Source organism: Brachypodium distachyon, chromosome 3 (assembly GCF_000005505.3).
Source record: "Brachypodium distachyon strain Bd21 chromosome 3, Brachypodium_distachyon_v3.0, whole genome shotgun sequence".
Lineage (NCBI taxonomy): Eukaryota > Viridiplantae > Streptophyta > Magnoliopsida > Poales > Poaceae > Brachypodium > Brachypodium distachyon.
Window position 1 is genome coordinate 6,220,686 of NC_016133.3, and position 17,662 is coordinate 6,238,347.

The 17,662-nt window shown below is 42.2% G+C and overlaps 3 protein-coding genes across 4 annotated transcripts; all 3 read left to right on the plus strand.

Moving 5' to 3' along the window:
• Positions 1-630: 630 nt before the first annotated feature.
• LOC104583974 lies at positions 631-1,053 on the plus strand. Its single transcript, XM_010238031.1, has one exon. The coding sequence runs from the start codon at positions 631-633 to the stop codon at positions 1,051-1,053; it is 423 nt and encodes a 140-aa protein (XP_010236333.1).
• A 1,417-nt stretch (positions 1,054-2,470) lies between these two features.
• Positions 2,471-9,672, plus strand: LOC100830433 (ABC transporter A family member 8). The gene is made up of 18 exons (XM_003571593.4): positions 2,471-2,775; positions 3,280-3,679; positions 3,775-3,857; positions 3,938-4,055; positions 4,282-4,401; positions 4,485-4,645; positions 4,883-5,041; positions 5,168-5,330; positions 5,541-5,666; positions 5,755-5,838; positions 5,971-6,338; positions 6,672-6,872; positions 7,603-7,712; positions 7,828-7,912; positions 8,551-8,679; positions 8,816-8,921; positions 8,999-9,087; positions 9,185-9,672. Exons 1-18 carry the CDS (start codon positions 2,716-2,718, stop codon positions 9,485-9,487), a joined length of 2,865 nt encoding a protein of 954 aa, XP_003571641.1. The 5' UTR covers positions 2,471-2,715; the 3' UTR covers positions 9,488-9,672.
• Positions 9,673-14,654: 4,982 nt separating this feature from the next.
• LOC100839709 lies at positions 14,655-17,620 on the plus strand. Of its 2 annotated transcripts, XM_024460973.1 has the most exons (5): positions 14,655-14,921; positions 15,042-15,233; positions 15,325-15,558; positions 15,651-15,839; positions 16,849-17,620. In XM_024460973.1, the coding sequence occupies exons 1-3, from the start codon at positions 14,738-14,740 to the stop codon at positions 15,516-15,518; spliced, it is 570 nt and encodes a 189-aa protein (XP_024316741.1). In that variant the 5' UTR covers positions 14,655-14,737; the 3' UTR covers positions 15,519-15,558; positions 15,651-15,839; positions 16,849-17,620. The 2 variants fall into 2 exon arrangements, with proteins under 2 accessions (XP_024316741.1, XP_010234036.1); XM_010235734.3 differs by having other exon boundaries at positions 14,659-14,921; positions 15,042-15,558.
• The last annotated feature ends 42 nt before the right edge of the window (positions 17,621-17,662 follow it).

A 17,662-nucleotide genomic window follows, 5' to 3' on the forward strand; every position in this document is an offset into this window, starting at 1 on the left:
TAATCAAGTTTTTGACGTTGCTGCATGCCACGTGTTGATGCTACGGCCATATAGTGGTATATGTAGTATGTAAAGTAGGTTGTGATCATAAGTTCATAACAGAAAAAAGGAATACAGTTATGATTACCCCAGTTCCTTCCAAGCATAAAACTGAACTTAGCAGTCATCCTCATTTTCTTTCAGAGCCAGAATCTGTACAGACTGTTCTGCTGTTCTCGGATCTATTTTGAGGCATAAATGAACAGGCGTGTCAAGTGCAAGTTCTTTCAATATTTTGAGTGAATAAAAACAAAGTTTCAACCTGAAACGAGATGGCCCTGGAGCAATCCACTGAATTTGCAAGGCCCGAAAGCAAACGAGATGGTTCAGTTAGGAACGAGTACTTTTAGAAGTTTGCGCTAGCAGAGCTAGCAAACCACTCTCCAAACACCACCAACTCCAAGCTCTCGATCACAATGAAGTCACTAAACTGCTCCACAAAACCCCCGTGAAATATGGTTCTGCTCGCCCATAATATATACGCACCAGAGCGCCGGATCCCGCACACTCCAACGCAGACTCTCAGCAGGCCTGATCTTCGATCAACTCCAAGAATTGAAACAAAACACTGCAAAGTAAGCAATATCTACAATGCCGCGCCACATCGGCATGATCGCCGCCGCCGCGCTGCACCACCACGGCGGCGCGAGCGCGGTCGCGATCGCCGGCGCGGCGGCGGCGTTCCTGGCCGTGTGCGCGCTGGCGCTGGCGCTGTGCGCGTCGCACTCGGCCCCGGCGGCGGCGGCGTCAGCGAGGCTGCGGCGCGCGCTGGCCAGCGTGAGCCGGCGGCGGACGGACCCGGCCATCGTCAGCGTCCACCAGGTGCAGCCCGGCTGCGGCGGGGACGACGCCGGGATGGCGTCGCCGCCGGCGTGCGTGTGGCAGAGGGGCATCCTGATGGGGGAGAAGTGCCAGCTGCCGGACTTCTCCGGGGTGATCAACTATGACCCCGCCGGGAACATGCTCGCGCCCGGACGCCCTCGGGCCGTGCCGCTGCCACCGCTTGGCTGGTGATCTGATCCTCCACGCCATGGAACTCAACTGGTGATGGTGTGGGGATGCGTGCGTGCGTGTGAGGCAGCATCGGAGTGGTGTGGTCTGCAAATGCAGAGTGACATGAATCCTACGTAGCTTGGGTACTTGTTTTGTCAAGAGGGGCATATTTGGTGTTTCACTGTTCTTGATGGCAATCTCCCGTTACTACCTCCGTCCCAAATTAACTGCTGTGGATTTGTCGTGTATTTGCATAGATTCACATGCAAATCCACGGCAGTTAATTTGGGACGGAGGGAGTATTTAACTAGCATGGTGGCCCACGCGAAATGTGTGGGCTAGACCTGATGATCGTTGTTGTATTTTTTTGTTATACGTGTGCTGATGACTTTTTCAGTTTGTGCTTCTTTTGATTCCCTGTCATACTGATATATTATGTATGGTCGGATTTATAAGGCCCGTACGGGATTTTATAAGAGACTTTGGAAAAACTTTATTTGATAATACGACTTCCACGGCGTGCCAATTGCCAAAAGCCTGCCACATAGATCCAACTTGACATTGATGCTAAATTTTATTTTCTTGCAGCGCAGATGATGCCAAACTTGCACGCAGATAGGACCCACAAAAGAATGAATTAATTACTCATTCCCCTTATCGCATGGCCTCGATGCTCGAATGTGAGGTGGACCACAACATCTTCATCTTTGCTGCATTTGGATCAGTAATTAGTTTGAAGATGCTACATATGAGGATGTTAGAGCCTTTCCATTCAAGATGTTTCACCAATGGCGGGTGAGAGCGCTATCGTTGCAGAAACTCAGATTTAATGGAATGGTCAGCCTGCAGCCGAGCTCGGTGAGGCTTACGAAAATCTACAGCTTGGTTGGTTTCAACCTCAGGTGCACAAGCCTAGCAGATCTCGGGGAAAGCCACCACGATACTATAGGTGAGCACATTTTGGTCTGAGCTCCTCGAAGACTGTGGTAGAAGTTGCGCGTCAGAGTTCTCGCCTAATCCGCCATCAGGCTCCTTCCGCGGTCTTCCTCATTCTTCTTAGGATTATCTTCTTGAGCTGCTCCTTATCTGTTTGTTGCAAAGTCCTGCATCTGTTAACTTCGGTTGTCGAAGTTCCTCACCTTATTCTGGTGCTCTAATGTAATAGAGTATATCTTTTATTTTCCAAAAAAAAAAGTACAGCTAGGAAGACAGTTCATCTGCTATACGTCGTGTAGTCCAAAATTGGCTTTTACGTAGCGTTGCAACTATAACAAATGCAGAGATATCCTTGCGAGGCTTCCTTTATTCCGCCGAAAACCAACGGAGAACACGGTGTGTGATCATTTAAACTCCCGACGTCGCCTTCTCCACAACTGCAAACGCAAAACGCCAAATGCCTCCCGCCCCTCAGTGCCAAGAAAAGAAGAGGGGATGAGCCGATGAGGTGACGTTTTCCGCGTGAAGCTGAGAGCCTTGACTTTGCTCAGCCGGTTCCAAGAAAGACCCGCGGGGTCTCCTCGGCCGTGACGGCAACGGTCAATTGCAGTCCAAATCGTCGTTTCCATTTTGCTCCACCGGCCGTACGTCTGGACACTCCAAAACTAGCTTAACCAGTTGTCTATCGATCGTCTATACGTCGATCTTCCTTGCTTCGAGTTCTCTGACGAAGAAGACGAGGGCACCATGGGTTCCAGCAGCCTTGAGCAGGCCAACGCTCTCTTCAGGAAGAATCTCGTCATCCAGGTGATCTTCTAATTCTTCTTCCTCTTCTTTTGTTTTGGGTTGGTTTGTGTCCAACTGTATCGGCAGAATTATCGTTTCTTTTTTCTCCCGAAGGAAATAAAACCTGCATGTTTTGTTTGTTGCCTGCCCTGCACAATCCGTCATGGGCGGATGCCGTGCACGATTCGCCATGGAATCTGCGACAGAAATGCATCTTTTGTGATGCTGTATCGGCAGATTTTACTGAGAAGTACTGAAATTTCCATTGGATCGATCCAAGTGTTATGCAGCGCAGTTAACTCTGATGAACGAAGATGCAGAAAATATACAGTACTAGTACCATTTTGGTTTCAAGATTCAATTGTGCCTTCATCGAAAAAAGAAGAAGCATTTCTTTCGTCTAAAAAAAATTCCAATTTTGCTGCAAACATAGATGACAAACCTTGTTGTTTTATTCCTGATTTTTCAATGAAAATTTCACTAAATCTTGATGATGAATTCTGCTTGCCTATCCCCAATCGACAGAGGCGCGCGTGCAAGACGAACTGCTGCCTGGTGCTCTTCCCGTTGCTCCTCTGCTCACTCTTCGGTGGCCTGGGGATGCTCCTCAACCACCTGGAGTCCAAATCACAGGAAGGCCGCCCCACCCACATCGACTGCTCCTGCAGCAATGTCGCCGTCCCGGAGAACGCCATCGGAGGCATGTCGTGCCCCCAGGAGTGCCCGCTGCCCCGCGCCCCCAAATGGCCCCCCGTCCTGCGCCTGCACCTCCCGCGGGAGCCGCCGGGTAACTGGTCCTCCTCCGACCTCGACGCCGCTTCCCCCGGCCTCTCCGACACCGATTCCTGCAGCGACGGCGGAGCGCCGGGCTCATGCGCCGCCGCGAAGTTCCTCGTCACCGGCGGCAACCAGTCTTTTGTTGGAAGTATGTTGTACTACTGAAAGTGAAGTTACATGGTTGCAGAGTTTTTGGGTAAGTAGGGTTTTGATTTTACAGGCTGATTTATACCCCTTTTGCAGGTGTGATGGATAACATGATACCTGCTCATAACACTTCGGTGAACGTGTCCAACGACATCTCAGCATTAGCCGATTTCGTTCTGGTGGTTTCAGTTCCTCCAGTCATGTGTTCTGAATGATCCATGCTATTCAGGCAATTTTCTGATTTGTGAAAAAACTGCAGGCAGATGATGAAGGGTTTTGGTTGGAACCAGCAGTTGACTCCTTTCTTCAGAACAAATGCACCCCAAACCTTACACTTTCTTACGCATCTCAATATGGCAATCGAACTGTGAGCCAAGGTAAATAAGATTCTCATGGAGGGTCAATGATGTACTAGTGCTTAGTAAACAATGACCATGGAAGGCTTAATCAGAAAGCTCACAGAGCCACTGCCTTCAGTTATTATTCTTAAAAAGTAGCAAAATTATTTGGATTATTACTGTTTCACTAACATGTCAAAACTGATTAAACGCATATTTGTAGAGTCATTTTATTTATCACTAATGTTTACTCAACCTGGAATAGATGTACAATGCATGGAGGGATCAATGTTGTGGCGTGACAGTTCGTGGCTCATCAACCTTGAACTATATAGAGCTTACTACCAAGGGAATAACAAGACCAGCACCAGTGAAATTACTGCAGGTCAAAATTTTCCAACCTACTTTGTACATGCAATCAGTCATTCTATTGTACATCTCACTAACATTAAATTATTATTTTTGCAGCATATGACTTCTTAAGCTCTGATCAGGGAAACTTTAACTTGCTCATTTCATATAATTCGACATACAAGTTTATTGTTTTTCAATCACAAGTGCCTCTCCTCCAAGTACCTGGAACGTGGGACGCACCTAGATTGCTTCAAATTCCACGGTTAACTAATATGGTATGGTTGTTCTCAACTGAGAAAATGGTATTTATTTGATGAAATCTTTCTTAGTTGCTTAAATGTGTGTTTGCATCCTTTTATTTATGTACAAATTTGTCTAGTGTCATACTGATATGTACGCGACTCTCAATTCTTCATCTTATGGCCTTAGATCGTGTACTATTTTGTCCGTTGTTAAATTATTTCTGGTATCCTTTCTACACTGTTTCACACTTAGAGTTTCTGTTTTTCCAGGCCTCAAATGCATACCTAAAGTTAAGGGGCAACGGTCTCAAGATATCATTTGATTTTGTCAAGGAAATGCCTAGAACAGCTAGGCAATTTGGTAATTTTGATCTATCTTCGTTAGTAGGGCAGCTGCTTTATGTGTGGGCTATGGAGCTTCTTTTTCCGGTATAACTGATCATTGCAAAACGCCTATTAATTTCAATGATTTAAGAGTGTTTTATTGACAATTTTACAGCAATTAAATATGGCAGCACCAGTTTTTTAGCTTAAAAAAATGAACTGATACTGCAGGTAATTTTGAGCAACCTTGTATACGAGAAGGAAAAAAAGCTTAGGATAATGATGAAGATGCATGGTCTTGGAGATTTACCATATTGGACTATATCCTATTGCTATTTTATTCTTCTGTCAATGATTTATGTGTTGTCCTTCATGCTATTTGGTTCTGTGTTAGGTAAGATAATACTTTCATTACTATGTGTATGTTTTGGCAGAAATAAATATAAAAAAGGTTTTACGTGGATCTGACCATGGAGAATCAACAATTTTAATTGGTTCTTGGTTTGGTTAATTGAAATTGCTAAAAAAAGGTTAATACAGAAAGGAGTATCATGAAACTGTTGTAAATTACAAGTTTGTTTTATACTCTTATCTCTATTTCCAGGTTTAAGCATTTTCCGACTGAATAACTTTGGCGTACAGTTTGTGTTCTACTTTGCTTATATGAACTTGCAAATTTCATTTGCATTTCTTATGGCAACATGCTTCTCAAATGTGAGGAGAGCTACCGGTATGCTTACACAAATAGTTTTGGTACGTCCATTTCATCAGACAGTATGGAAATATCTGAGCTGACTATTTGGCACCTCTTGCTGCAGTCACAGGATATTTCTACATATTTGTGTCTGGTCTTTTAGGAGAATTTCTGTTCAAGCCCTATGTTGAAGACATTTTCCTCTCGAGTATGTATGCAAGTTTATCTCCATAGAAGTATCATTATGCAGTTGACATTAGAATATTAGGGCTTCTTTAATATAAGTGTTTGTCCTTTATTCCATTAATTCGTGTGGAAATTTGCATTTGTCAATTTCTAGGAAGCTGGATTACACTTTTGGAACTTTTCCCTGCATTTTCTTTGTACCGCATTCTCTACGAATTTGCACAATCTGCATTGCTTGTACGTTCTATGGGCTCCATGGGGATGCAGTGGAGTGACTTGAGTGATCCTAAAAATGGAATGACAAGTGTGTTAACGGTAATGGTACTCGAATGGCTCCTATTCCTTCTATTAGCTTTCTATTTGGATCACTTTGGTTCCTTCCAAAATGGAATAATAAAAGCAGCAACACTTATTCGCTCTCGCACGGGTGGGAACCGTTCTCAAGCTGCTCAACAGCAGACCATACAGCTTCAGGAGTTCAATGCTTCAGTTGAAATGGAGAAGGCAGATGTTATTGAAGAGGTGGGTATCTTAATATAGATGCTCCAACCAGTGTTATCCTTTTATATATAATAACTATTTGGATTATGATTAATTCCTTTAATCTTAATTAAGATCATTGGTGGAAGTAGTTAATGTGTCAGTTTATCATGCAACCATGGTATGTTTCCAGTTGAGGCTGGGGTTAAATTTTCTCTCTACATTTTGCCAGACTTCAGTGTTGTGTACAACTTTGATTTGTGAGACTGCTTAGGCTAGAATGCAATAATACAAGATGACATTTTAGTCCTACTTGGATGTGTTTTTGCTGGAACTGATGGCATACTAATGTATTTTTGCCATATTTCTTTACAGAGGAAGATAGTTGAACAGCTTTTACAAGAACCAAATAGTAGTTATTCAGTCATATGTGACAATCTTAAGAAAGTGTATCATGGAAAAGATGGGAATTCGAAGAAAATTGCCGTCAGAGAGTTGTCTCTTTCTATGGCACGTGGGCAGTGCTTTGGTGTTCTTGGCCCAAATGGTGCAGGAAAAACCACTCTCATTAACATGGTAAGTATGGATATAATATATATCATAATTTACTATCAGCTCAGTTTCACTATATCTATCTAGCACACGTTCCTAGGAGTCACAAAATATTAATAGGGGTAAGCATGGTCTGGTTTCAATTTCATTATATCTTTGCTAAAGAACAAACCAGTTGGTGTTGATGATCTGTTTTCCGTGTGTCGTACCAACCGGCCCATTTGCTATGGACAGTTGAGATTGGGATGATGTTGCTCACCATCCACTTTAATCTGTTCTGCAAAGGCACCCGATCTACCACGATGTTACAGATATGCCGAGGAGCGCCCCAATTCAATAAATTAATTAGTATTTTCAACATGTGGCCTGGTTTTTTAGTCTGTAACATGTGCTAGTATTTTTCAAATTTTTGTGCCTCTTATGTAATATGCACCAGACAGATATAAAACAGAGAGAGTAGCAGACAAAAATTTAAATAATACTAGGCACATGTTACATATCTGACGGCATATGTAAAAAGTCTCTAGCGAGGCCTGTTTTCCATTCGCAAAAAAAGGCCTGTTTTCCAATTTCAAAAGGGCAGTCATACATTTATTTACATTAGGAAACAGCATGTCAATGGGTTCTACTAGGACTGAATCGAACAATTTAGTGTTTATCACAAATGGGTCTTGACAGTACAAATATAGTAGTATATAGTCTGGTGCCTTATAAAATATAGTAAAAAATTTAAGGACTCTTAACCTGTCAACAGCTGACTGGATTTACTAAACCTACGTCTGGCACGGCATATATCGAAGGTATGGACATACAACTGGACATGGACAAAATTTATACAGGAATCGGCGTTTGTCCACAACATGAGTAATCTAATCTTCCTTGCTCAGATGTTTTTGAACTAGTGTTCCAGATTAGTTTAGGATAATCTTGTTGTGTACTTATCTGATTATCTTCTCCTACTTTGATTGTCATCACGCAGTTTGCTTTGGGAAACAATGACTGGCCGAGAGCATTTGATGTTCTATGGCAGGCTTAAGAAATTGAAGGGTGGAAAATTAACTCAGGTATGGTAATATGGTGGTGATATTCCAATGAATGGATACGATGAATTCGAGTTGCATGACCACATTTACTACTACCTTAAAATTTAAGCACGATGCATCATGTCATTTCCTTGTATCATCTGATTAAAGTAAAGTGTGCCATTCGCGTATAGGGCTGAGTTATCTGAGCTGATCCATACACTTGTAAAAATTCCCAACACAAAGAATCCTAGGAGAGACCATCTGTGGGAAAATTTTAGATTTAGACTTTATATTTAAGTATATATTAAAATCGGAATTTATATTGAGCGAACGTTCGCTCTTTAGTCTCTCGGAGCGAACAATCTGCTGGCCATATGATTGAGAAGACTATGCCTGATATCACGCCACATGTCTTGTGGGGTGACAACTTTAGTTTTGTGGCATGTCAATTTTAACCTATTAAAATAACTTATACTCATTCTGGTGTTCTGATTGTTCTGATGCAATCATGATTCCTTTTAACCCACTCATGCACAATTTTCTGGAACTTGTTTCTTGTTTTTGCACAGAACTCAAACTTTTTATTAGCACAAATTGCAAGCTTGCTTGATGAGAAACCAAATCGTCATTCTGTACAGACTAACTAGAGAAAAAAATTCTCATTTTCTTGTTTCCAGGCTATCGAACAATCTTTGAAAAGTGTGCGTTTGCATTCTGGTGGTGTTGCTGACAAGCTTGTGGCAAAATACAGTGGCGGTATGAAACGTCGTCTCAGCGTCGCGATCTCTCTAATTGGTGACCCCAAGGTAAGTATGTACTCCCTCCGATCCATAATAAGTGTCGGTGATTTAGTAAGTGTACTAAAAAGGATCAACTACATTCATTCATGATTGAGTGAGGCCGTGAGGGCTTCTGAATATTTGTTCTTGGACCATTTTGTAGGTTGTTTATATGGATGAACCAAGCTCCGGATTAGACCCAGCGTCAAGGAAGGACTTGTGGAATGCTGTGAAGTCCGCCAAACAGGACAGGGCCATAGTTCTCACAAGTACAGCATTTTATCTTCAATTCCCATATAGCAGTACATTTTTCAGACCAGTTAATTACTGCATTTACATTTTGCAGCTCATTCGATGGAAGAAGCCGAAGTTCTATGCGACCGGATAGGCATAGTGGCGAACGGTAGCTTGCAGTGCATTGGAAACTCTAAAGAGGTACACTAATATAAGCCAATAAACTGATCATATCTTCAGACATGATCATTGATCTCAGATGATAACATTATGACACCCAACATGCCTTTCATTCCAGTTGAAAACCAAGTACGGAGGCTCATACGTGCTCACGGTAACGACGGCGCCGGGAGAGGAGGCAGAGGAGGAGGTGGAGAGGCTAGCCCGGTCCATCTCGCCGGCGGTGAGCAGGGTGTACCGCATCTCCGGGACGCAGAAGTTTGAGATGCCGAAGCAGGAGGTGAGTGTCTCCAAGGTGTTCCATGTCATGGAGAATGCGAAGAGCAGGGTGGACATTATCGCCTGGGGCCTGGCTGATACGACTCTGGAAGACGTGTTCATCAGAGTTGCCAAGGAGAGCGAGGCGTCCTCTATCAGCTAAATCGGCTAGCCAATATTCGGTCCGTCCATAAATAAGTGTATTTATGGATTTACTGAATAGGTTTTGTCGTAAGTCAAAAATATTAAACTTTGACTGAATTTACTGAAAAATGTAGCAACATTTGTGACACTAAACTTGTATCATTAGATCCGCTATGAAATGTAGTTTTTAATATACCGAATTGATGTCATATGTATTGCTACTATTTTCAACAAAGTTTGTTAAACCTAAAAAAGTTTGACTTAAAGACAAAACCTAAAAATACACTTATTCGTGGATCGAGGGCATAGATTTCAACTGTCTGCAATCCATCAGAGTAATAGATTCAGATGTATTGTTTGTAAGTAAATTGGTCTCACCAAACTCCAGTTTGTGCTAATTTGTCCACAAAACCACACATTTTTGGCCAGACAGTATCAAATAGCCCAAAATACAGAGTTAAGCCCATTTGACAGGATTCCTGGTTGGTGGGCCCCAACTGTCAACGAATTATCGTGCGTCTGGAAAAAAAAATGGAATTGTTGTCCTATTTGCAGTTAACGAAACCTAAGAAACCGATAAGCATTTCTTTGCGCTGGAACTGGTGATATGCGAGAAACAAGCGGATGAGCTCGGTTAGTACTTTTGCCAATGCAAAGCAGAAAGAACAGAATTTGGTTGCACAAACGGTCGTGTCAGGGTGTATTTGCGTGGACTGTTGAACTGGAACGGATCGTGCGGGGACCGATCGCGTGGGGATGAAATCACGTGCGGTATCCACAGCCTTCATCTACAAGAAAAAAAAACTCCTTTATTCCGAGTGCTAACAAAAAATGACACCTTTTCAATGTTGGATCTTTATATAAGGCATTAATGATTGACGCGTATTTTCAGCAGATGGAAGATCTTTTACTGTACCCTCAAATGAATACAGACCCTCCATTTCTCTTAATCCGCGAGAGGAGTCTCCCGACAGCAGCGCCTGCGAGATGTGCCCGCGCTTGATATCCGGGCCGGCGGCCGATGAGGAATTGTCACCGGCCAGGTCAACCGGTTGGAGCGGCGTCGAGCGGTCATAGCCACCATTCTAAGGCAACGCATATCTCCCTAACGCTGAAGCGGCGATAGGCACACATGCACGGCGAGATCGCGATGAATGCGACCAGGATTTGGCATCAAACATGCCCGTTGAATTCTATCACGAGATGCACGGCACAATTGATTTGCTCGGTAATTAATCTAAGACAAAAAAAACTAAACTATCCTTCTAATACAAGGGCTACATTTTTTATATCTAAGTAGAAGAAACCCACTGCTAGATTTCTCTAAACATGCAAACATGCCACATCATCATATAATTAATTTGTTCACACCTATTTAGTGGAAAACTCTATTTTGCACATGCATGCATGTTACTTCCATCAAGCTATCCCCAATAAGTGAAAAATGTACAATTTCATTGTATTTTTCAATTTTGAATAAAGTTTCGGTAACAACGTGCGGGACATCATCTAGTTTGAGTGGTACTCCAACCCCACTTAAGAAGTACTAGAGTACCGTAAGCACAAGTACAGTGAGCAGGGACGGAGCCAGAAATTCAGCATGAGGGGGCGAGAAAAGTAAAGCCGGAAAAATGAACTTCACCAAAGACGTAGTGTATGAAATTTCTTAATCTGAATAAAATCCAGCCGTTCCTATGGTTAATGAACAACAAAATAAATTTCTTAATCTGAGTACAAGTAGATTAACCTGCTGCCTACTTGATTAGGGAGCGAAATTAGATTGGGAATATGGGACGTCGCCATGGGGATCTAGGAATTGTGATGTCGCACAGGGACTTTGGCGCTTGATCGAGAAGTTCAGAAATCAGGAACATTCTTGGGCAACAAGGACCTAGTGGGCTTTAGTTGCAGACGGACTTGAGGGGGTGAAATTAGTGGCCTAGTTTAGGTGAAGGCTGCTTCGCCTGCCATCATGGCGCATGCGAGTGCAGCCGCCTGCAGAACGAAGACGGTTGACCTCAAGGTCAGAACCGCGGTCACACACGATCGTGGCGCTATTGCCATGGCGTTGGCCGCTGCATTATACTCTATTGAACAATGTTAATCAACCGTCTAAACTCTACCAAGCTACTAAAAAAATTGCCTAATACCCATACGATCTACTAATGGAAAGGCATATAGATGCAGTGGGGGAAGTAGGAACCCAAAAAGACTAAGACTACAAGCTACAACTAACCAGTCATAAAAAAAAAAGCCTTTACCAGGCAGACCAATGCGTATTTAAAGTATGGGTTTTGCTAAGGCTCAATCAACCGAGATTTTGTATTTCTCGGTCGACCGTCTCAATCATTGGATACACATGTCAAGATCCGTCCTATTTCTGGGAACTTGTTCGGCAGTTGCTACAAACAGAGTGGGCTGTGTGGGCTTATTTGGTGTTTGTAGGACTTTTTCTGTTTCTGCTCGTATCTTTGTACTAGGCTTCTCTCACTGGCTGGGCTTTAGGAGAGCTCCGGGATGGATGTATTTCTTTTCTTATTTCTCAGCCCGTTCTGTACATTTTGCTTGCCAAGAAAACTACACTCAGCAAGACACATCCAACCGTTATATATATGAAACCTCACTTTCTATGCATCCGTACTAATCTTGGTGTGGGTTATTATTCTTGGACCAACTCATGTATGCAATTGGTCTTCCATAAAAAAAATTTGTTGCACATAAATTTTCACTTGCAATTTTTTTAAACCGCACCTAAAATTTTCACATGCCATTTTTAAAATCAAACCTAAAATTTCACATGCAATTTTTAAAATCGAACCTAAAATTTCACGTGCAATTTTTTAAAACCACACCTAAAATTTCACTTGCAATTTTTAAAACCGCACCTAAAATTTTCACGTGACATTTTTAAAATCAAACCTAAAATTTCAAGTGCAATTTTTAAAATTGAACAAAATTTCACGTGCAATTTTTGTAATCGCACCTAAACTTTCACGTGCAATTTGAAAAATTTGATTGTAATTGTTTTTGTTGCCTTTTTTTCCTTTCTCTCATTTTACAAAAATTGTCATGATGGTTGATGTGCATATTTTAATCACTAAAATAAATTTTCACCCTCATATTTGCATGACCTTATTTTGCTACGACTGTATAAACTTTTAATTCCATGCACAAGCTGCTCAAGTACCGGGCTAAACTTTGTTGGTGATAGTGGTTTCCTAATACACACAGTATGCAAGATGTAGGATTCCAGTGCAGTGTTGTTATACGAAGACAAAACAAACAAGGAACACATCACATGAACTGAAAAGAAGTCCAGATTAGAGCTGGGTCATGTCGATTGAGAAATTACTAAATCTCAGTCGACTGATATCTAGCCACTCCCTTAAAGTATATCACAAATTCACAATTAGATTCCATTCTCAATATTAAAATAGTTTTAATAAAACATGTCATATAATTAACTCGGTACATCAATTCAAAAGTTAATATTACTCATTTAATGAAAAGATGCTTCATTTCAGCCAACCATTTCTTCATCAACGATAGTAGAAGGCCTAAGAGCTTCAATATTTTAAGTGTTTGAATAAGGACAAAAGACCAGGTGAGATTTTCAGGTTCAATGTTCTCCGGATTAAGCAGCACACGTGGTTCATTTCGTTGTGTAGGTGATTGACTGGTGTTGGATGATGGTGCAAACCATGATGAGATTTTCCTGGCCCTATTCATATATCTTGGAGTAATGGAGTTCTAATTTCCTATTAACACAAAAATTGACTCCTTTTACTAAATACCAATCCATTCGGTAAGGAAAAAAATCAAATACTAATGATCAATTCAGTACAGAGTACGAATTGTGCTTGATTACTTGATTTAGGCGGAGGGCGTGGTCTGGTGGTCGCATGGAACCACGGAGGGCAGATGGTGGTGCCAGATTGCCGCTTTGCCGCGGGTGGGCTCCCCAAAACCCAGACAACAAGTTCAATCCACCAGACTGCAGTTCCTCTGGAGCTTCTCGCTACCACAATTTCTGTGGAGCATCCCCTACGGTATTCAGTCAAAAAATAAATAAGTTTAAGCCGTTCTAGAGAAGCCGAAGCCAAAAAGAACCAAAATGTTAAGTTGATGGGAAAAGGTGTAGATTTCACTCATACTTTAACATGGAGACATTAATATAAGAGACATTTTTCATCTCATCATGGACAGAGGACATTGAGGTACAAGTACAACGAGACCAGAAAGGTGTTTCGTGTCATGGATGATGGACCCAACCCAACTTCTTTCCGAGAAAAAAAAATCATGTTATGGAGACACATTTATTCTGTCCGATATTTCTTCCATACGACGTAGTACAGCATAATGAAAACCTGTAGATATGGACATTGAAGAAAATAACAAGTTGTAGCAATATGTCTTCTGATTTGGGCAACAAAAACAGGCGGACGACATATGCAACATGAAAATTCGCTAGCATTGCGTCCTAGCAAAATGCTTGGATCTGTCATTCGTGCCACCCATATCCTTGTCCAGCAGCAAGTTGAAGGCCATACGGAGGTCCTCAATCTTGGAGGCGGAGACACAATTGACGATGCTTCTGAAAATGTGGCGGCGTTCGGTGTGGTGGCATTGTTGAGGCGACACGAGGGTAATAGGCTAGGATGTTACTTATTCCTATCTTGTTGTCATTTTGAGCTGTAATGTATAGCTGAGATTTGTTCGCTATTTGCAACTTCAGTAATATCATGCATCGATCGATGCAGAGGCCGGAGAAACATCCTCCTTTTTGAAGAAAAAAAAGAATTTTTACTTCCTAATTTAGTTTTGTGTAAGCACACATCCGACGTGGAGCAAGAGTATATCATGAAAATATATATTATGAAAAATTTAATAGAACTAATTTAGATTTGTAAATGTTGATATTTTTTTTTTATAAATTGGTTAAAGTTTTAAAGTTTGACTTACCACAAAATTAAGATTTGTTTTTAAAAAAATTATGACTTTTTAATTTAGAAACGAAGGAGGCATTACTCATCCTTCCCACGTTTTGAGATAGCAATTGTCTACAGAGGTATGTACTCTGGCTTGGTCCAAGCCCGTGATGCCACAATGATGTCCGTTCCGTAGCGGAAACAAATTAACCGAAGACAAATCGGGCCCCGTTGGAATCAGCCCCCGGCCCACCCCCAGTCGAAATTTCTATTCCTATCCTGGACCGCACCCCCGAACCGAAAACCCCGGCCGCCAAGCGAAGCCCCTCCCCCGCGTGGCGATGGCGTCCGCGGAGAAGCGAGTCCGCCGTGGATCAGGGCCAACGCTGGGGCTTCCTCTTTCGCCTCACGCCGCCCACTGCCCGAGCCCTTGCACGGAGGACCTAGGCGATCTCCACCATCGGCTGGAGAAAGTCCAACTCGACGACCCCCATGGCCCTGGGAAGCCGCCGCGCACGGCCACCGGTTCGTATATACTGTACCACCGTTCATCTTTACTCTACTTTATGCACGCACGCTCCATTGGGAAAGTCTTCATGTGGATCCTGTTTCATCAATTTGTTTTAATGTTGCAATTGCACACAGAGTCACCTCCCTCTGAGATTGCCTGGCGTGCTTTGGACCTCAAGTTCAAGGTCGATGTTGACGATGGCCAAGTGATTCAGGAGGAGACAGATTATTGCGACGATGGCGATGATGACGACGACGACGACCACAGTGGCCAGGTGATATACGGGGACACGAAGACGAACTGCAGTAGGAAGATAATCTGCCCAGGTAGCTAATTAATTCTCTCCTCAGGTGAAACAAAAAAAAAAACCCACCAAAAGATCAGCTGGCAATCTATGCTACATGGCTTCTTCTTTAGGAAGAAAGGACTACACCAAGAGCGACGCAAAGGACATAGATCTTGAATATATGGACAGGTACTGCGAGCGGATGGGAGCCTACTCGGACGTGTGTGACGCGATTTTTGCCCGGGAAGACTATGGCTATCCTTTCCCTCCTTTTCCTCTAAAAGAGTTCCCTCCCGCAACATCGGGATGCTTCAAGGATGGATGATGTTACCACAGTGTTTACAAGACCCATGATACTTCTACCAGTAAGTGTGCCACTCAGTCCTACTACGAGCAGTAATTTCTTCTCGTGCTTTCTGTTCAGCAACTCACTTTGGTTATCAATATATATTTGCAGCTCCATCAACTCTTGGATATCGCAACCCACAAAATATGCTACAGTTCTTCTCTCTCTGTTTGTCAAGCTCTGAGCCTTCATATCCCATCAGTGTATATGGAATACTTGCCGTTAGGGATGACTTGGACAAGCGACGGAATTATGTCTTTTAACTGTCCTAGACATGCTGCTGTCGGGATTGGGAAGAAGGTCAATAAGGCTTGCTTTATTTAAAAATTGTTGGCTGCTGACCCATGAATGACATTCAACACTACGATCCTTACAAAAAAAACACTATGATATTTATGTCAGTAGTCTTCATTGATTTGTTTTGGATCTGTTTCTTCTTTGTTTGGGTCCATTAAACTATTTATGAGGTTTGCTGCATTTACTTTCATGGTTTTTTTTTTCATTTTCAAAGGTTAAGCCATTTATGCTGTTGAAAGCATTCGATGATCACATCAATATGCATATAATTGTACTTTTACCACGAACATGCAAAATGGTCTATCTTGTTGATATAATTTAATATTAGCACTCTGTCCTTTGATTTTCTCTAAGTCATATGTAAGGCATTAAGATGGTTATAACTTCAACCAGCGAGATGGCAGGGGCCTACGGATAGATGATCGTCAGGTTCCCGGTGTTAAACTTTTAGGAATAAGAAAGATGGTAATAATATATCTGAAGATTTCCTCATTAACGTTGAAAGCTGCTGGGGTAAAGATGAATGAGGGGCAAAGGGACAAAATGGCAACAATGTCACATGCCTGCCTTCCATATCGATACAAAGTGTGTAAATATGGCCCCTCGAAAAACCAGAAGGTCCGCAATGCCCTCACTGATCAGGCATGGATGAATGACATTTAGAGCTGCAAACTTGTGAGCCTAAGGGTACCCTTTGACCCTCCTTAATTAGTTCAATCAAATGAACTAAAATTTTAAAATAACACAATTTTTTGGAAAACTAATTCATTTGTTTGAACTGAGAAGGGTCAAAGGGTACCCTGAGGGTCACCATGTTGCACCCCTAATGACATTAAGTTGCAAGCTTTCAACTCTTCGGATCGCATCACGGAGACAGCAGGAGTTTCACCTAGTATTCGATTTAGCATGAGGATGCATGCCTTCTCGAGTTAATTATGCTGATACATATCTTATGTTTTTTTTATGAAAGTGGTTCTAGCTTGTTCAGTTCTAACAAGATTTCAAATTGCAGGATTCCTTTGCCTTACCTCTTTGTAGCCCTTGTCGAGGAATGCATACACTGGAGCGGGCATTCCTAGAAGTTGATCTCTGGGTAAAAAAGGAAGGAGATGGATCAGCTGACAAGCATATTCTTTCTACATATGCTGAGATTGAAGTACGTGCACAGGTCGATGACATGTTTGTTGGACGGATCCCTGGTGATGATTGCAACTTAGACTTGGGATTCAAGATCCTTACAGAAAGTGTTGAGGCTATAATACAAGTCTATGCAAAGGTTGACCATCCTCATCATGTGAGGTTCACTGCTCTAACCACTGCCTATGATGATCATCAGATTGTGCTGTTTGATGACAAATTATTTGGGACTGAGAAACTACTCCAGCATATTGTAGCGGTGAAGAACAATGCAAATTTGGATGTTCTTCTAAGGGTGGACGAATCACAGTTCCAGTGGACTTTTCAGGATGAACTTGTTGGAACCATTGCTTCTCCCGGTGACTCGATCTTTGAGTATGACCAATTTTTTGTGAGGGTGTTTTTTGCTCCAAAGAACTCCAAATGAAGCCCATGTCCAAAGTTCTGACAAGCGAAGTCTGCCGTGTGATGAAACATATTAGATGCTTAGTAGTCTATTATGCTTAGTAGCATTTGAGTTTATCTGCATGTGTGATGTAACATAAGTCTGAGATCTGACTTGTAGTCTAGTATGTTAAACCGCTGTAAACTTGATCATGCTCTATGAGAGCGCGTCCATATTCTCTACTTGCTTGGTATTTCGTTTTTTTTTGTCCCCTAATATTTTCCTTATAATTTCGATACATCAT